This window comes from Ranitomeya variabilis, chromosome 1 (assembly GCF_051348905.1).
Source record: "Ranitomeya variabilis isolate aRanVar5 chromosome 1, aRanVar5.hap1, whole genome shotgun sequence".
Lineage (NCBI taxonomy): Eukaryota > Metazoa > Chordata > Amphibia > Anura > Dendrobatidae > Ranitomeya > Ranitomeya variabilis.
Window position 1 is genome coordinate 779,218,581 of NC_135232.1, and position 4,456 is coordinate 779,223,036.

Here is a 4,456-nt window from a genome sequence, read left to right on the forward strand (position 1 = left end):
CCATTATGTAGATAGGGGCAAAATTGTTTGGTGAATTGGAAAGCGCGGGGTTAAAATTTCACCTCACAATATAGCTTTGACGCTCTCAGGGTCCAGACGTGTGACTGTGCAAAATTTTGTGCCTGTAGCTGCGACGCCTCCAACACTTTTCCTTTCACTTTTTCCCCATTATGTAGATAGGGGCAAAATTGTTTGGTGAATTGGAAAGCGCGGGGTTAAAATTTCACCTCACAACATAGCCTATGACGCTCTCGGGGTCCAGACGTGTGACTGTGCAAAATTTTGTGGCTGTAGCTGCTACGGTTCAGATGCCAATCCCGGACATACATACATACATACATACATACACACACACACACATTCAGCTTTATATATTAGATGGTGAATATACAAGGCAGTAATCAACTTAATCGGTCAGGTATATATTTTGACATATGACCGGTTCAGTTAAGTTCTGAACTTGATTTCCACCATTTTCTCTTTGTACAGTGACACTACACTAGGTACAAAAATAAAAGAGTATGGAAATAAGTACTATTTTTTTGGCCAACTCATATCTGTATACTAAAGAAACACATATAGATGTTGTCTTGTATTTTATACTACTGGAGATATGTGTAGTATTTTATACTACTGGAGATATGTGTAGGCCAAAAGAATAAGTGTGTGATGAAGTTTATTGGTGTGTATTGAGAAAGGTGATAGACACAATAAACCAAACATAATTTTTTCAAATAAACTTTTTTTTTATTGAGGAAAAAGAAAACAAATTTATTTTTTGGTACCGCGCCGGGTTGAACCACGCCGGCTTGGGGTTGAGTAACGTAACTGGGGGGTATTCAGAACTGAAGCCTGGCTCACCATGGAGGAGGCAGAGGTGGCAGGAGAATGGGCAAGAAAACTTGAAGGGTCTGGAAGTTCGGGGATGGGGCTTAAAACATGAGGGGCTTGAGACACACTGGAATGTTGAGACACATCGGTAGGTGATGGGGGAGGAATAATCAAAGTTTTTTGTTTTTTATGCGTTTTGCCAGTTTTACGTTGGGTTTTCCGGGTTGGGGGAAGTCTTCTTGGGCTATGTTGTAAAGTGTGGGCGGGAGACACGTCAGGACCCGGCTCCACACAGTCAGTCTCCATTGTGGAGCGCTCGGCAATGTCTGAGTCCAATGGGGGGAAAGATAAACTCACGCCTGGGTCCTGGTGCCTCGTTGGGGGGGGGGAAACAAAAACCCTTCCAGGATCCTGGTGCCTCGTTGGGGGGGGGGAAACAAATCCCATAACAGTGTCCTGCTGCATTGCTGGTGGGGGGGAACATAAAGCCATGGATGTGTCCTGCTGCATCAGGGTGGGTCCTGTCTGGAAAGGTATGGCTTGGTCGTGCTGCATCATGGGGGGCCCAGGGCGATACGCCATGGATGGGTCCTGCTGCATCGGGGGGTGTCCTGCCAGGAAAGCAACGCCTCGGTCCTGCTGCATCGGGGTGGGTCCGGTCCGGTATGCAACGCCTCGGTCCTGCTGCATCGGGGTGGGTCCGGTCCGGTATGCCAGGCCTCGGTCCTGCTGCATCTGGGGTGGGACGGTCCGATATTGCATGGATGGGTCCTGCTGCATCGGGAGGGTGCCGGCCCGATAAGCCATGCCAGGGTCCTGCGTCCTCGTGGTGTCAGCGGAGGAGGTCCAAGCCGGAGCAGCGGTCGTCACGGTGGTGGCGGTGGGATGTCCAACAGCACTAGTCATCGTGTTGGCGCTGTAGTGGAGTACACCTGTAGAGGGAATAGAGGTGGCCGTGCAGTGGTATGCAGCAGAGGTAGGAATAGTGTTTACTTGTGACAGTGACGGCACAGTTGGATAGGCCGCCACATTACGACTCTGACTCTGCTGCATAGCCTGCACAAAAGCAACATTGCAGGCCTGCATCACACTCAGCTGGAGATCAGGGCTAAGGTGTTCCGACATGCCCTCTAGGATTTGATTGAAAAAATGATGAGCTGCCTTATTGAGGTCGGCTTTCAATTGATCAACGCTTTTGGCGACATCCTGGATGCGGCAATTTAAGAGATTATGGTTCACATCCATTCTGTCACCTAAAGCCTTGATAGCATCATGTAAAACCGAGCTCAAGTGTAAAAACTCGGGCATGAGGGACCTATCCGAAGCCCTCTGTCGCTGCCGGGATGAGCCCGCCAAAATGGGTGCAGCGAAAGAGGACTGCGAAAGGGGAAGACCTGATGGGCCAGCCCCCTGGTCTCCAGTGAGTGTGGAAGACCCACCTGGTGCTGCGCTGCTGGATGGCTGTGACGGGTCCGTGGCTTCCGGCTGAAGGACCGCTCCAGCACCTGTGGCGACAGTCGTGCAGTGTGTGCTGTGAAAAAACAAAACAGAAAATTAATACCAAACTATAACAAGACGGTACATCCTGTGGAATTAAAAGTGACAGATTATGTCAATGCAATACAACCGGAGGCATGTGAGAAATACTTACGTTCTCATGAGAAGGACCGGTCTCAGGAAGGCCAACACACGGTGGTATTTGTAGAGCCGGTGCCTTGCTCCGGAACCACTAGCTGCACTCTTCTCTGCACGTAGGTCACAGTTGAAGCGGTCCTTCATGGAACGCCAACGTGTCCTTACTTTTTCCACTGTGAAATAACAATAAAATATAATGGTCAGAATAAGAACTTTTGGCCGTGCTCTTGTGACTGTGTGTGATGACAGAAACTACGAAAAGTTTCTTTCATCACACACAGTCAAGAGAGCATGGCCAAGGTCTGTTGCTTCACACTACCGTGCAATACTTACCAAATGCATTACGGACCCGTGGCGTGGAATTCTCCCAGCCATCCCACAACGCTTGGGCCACCTCACTCCACAAACGACGGAGAACAGTATTGACGGCGTGCTGTTTATCCCGGCTGTCCCACAACGGGACTCGCTCCTGGACCAGACTGATCAGCAGGTCATTATCAATCCGGTCGTCGTCCCGTTGTGAAACCTAAAATTAAAACAAAATCATTTAAGTTTGCTCAACCACATTTGTAAAAAATAAGACACGAAGATGAGAAAGGGCAGGAATATGAAAGACAACTTTCAGAAAAGGATGATATAAGAAATATGTATAGAAAAACAAGGGTACAGAAAGGATGTTAAAAGAATATTACAATAAGGACAGTCTGCCTGGTATACATACCCGCTGCCGTCTTCCACCTGGACCTTGACTCCGCTGCTCAGTACCTCTCTGTCCCTCTGTTGAAGTGCTCTATAAAAATAAAAAAAAAAAATTGCCTCATGTGTCGATGTGACAGTCAATACTTACCAAGCTGACGTACAAAAAACATACCTCGCTCACGTGATCCACTTCTGATTGACGTGGCTGGAACTCCTCATCAGACGAGGAAACCGGAGAAGACATTCTGATGCGTGTTGAAAGAAAAAAAATAGAAGAAATTAGGAGATGTAGATCCAAAAAATTGAAAATGAATGCATTGGCTAGGATATACTCACATTGCTCTGTGTCTTGTCCAAGAATGCGTCCGGGCAGGGTGCTGTCTTCTTTGGAGTCTGATGAGAAGTGACCAGAAACTTCCCCCCACCTTCCCTTTATAACCTTGCTGCTATGGGGGAGTCTTATCAGTGTCTAGACATCTTTATCTACAGTTAATTCAGTGGTGCCAAAAAAAACGCATGCGTCAAAAAAACGCATGCAAACGCATGCAAACGCATGTCAAAAAAAAACGCATGCGTCTCCATTGACTCCAATGCATTTTTTTGTCCAAAAAAAACGCATGTAAACGCATGCGTTTTTTTAGGAAAAAAAAACGCCCCTCAAAATACTACGGCTACTTTCACACTAGCGTTAACTGCATTACGTCGCAAATCCGTTTTTTGCCGAAAAAACGGATGCGTCAAAAAAAGTGAAAAACGTATGCAACGCATACAGCATTTCGACGGATCCGTCGCAAATCCGCTAAACGTTTCCGTCGAAAATACTGGATGCGTTGCATACGTTGCATACGTTTTTACCATCCGTTGCATCCGTTTTTACGACGGATCCGTTTTTAAAATGGGAGGCTCCCAAATTTGATTGGCTACTGGAAAATATGGAAAACTATATAATTACTGTTTTTACAGCCCATCTTTGAGGGTTTTAGTTTTGTGGCAGCGATGGAAGGTGTTCTTGTGAGGATTGCACTTAAATACGTGGCACTTATATACGTGGCACTTATATACGTGGCACTTATATACGTGGCACTTAAATACGTGGCACTTATATACGTGGCACTTATATACGTGGCACTTATATACGTGGCACTTAAATACGTGGCACTTAAATACGTGGCACTTAAATACGTGGCACTTATATACGTGGCACTTATATACGTGGCACTTAAATACGTGGCACTTATATACGTGGCACTTATATACGTGGCACTTATATACGTGGCACTTATATACGTGG

General features: G+C 46.5%; 1 protein-coding gene across 1 annotated transcript; it reads right to left on the bottom strand.

The window, feature by feature from the left end:
• Positions 1 to 443: 443 nt before the first annotated feature.
• LOC143798910 (uncharacterized) lies at positions 444 to 3,727 on the bottom strand. The gene is made up of 6 exons (XM_077281132.1): positions 3,338 to 3,727; positions 3,188 to 3,256; positions 2,800 to 2,992; positions 2,483 to 2,639; positions 1,551 to 2,362; positions 444 to 454 (listed from the first exon to the last, which is right to left on the bottom strand). Exons 1-6 carry the CDS (start codon positions 3,407 to 3,409, stop codon positions 444 to 446), a joined length of 1,314 nt encoding a protein of 437 aa, XP_077137247.1. The 5' UTR covers positions 3,410 to 3,727.
• Between the last annotated feature and the right edge of the window lie 729 nt (positions 3,728 to 4,456).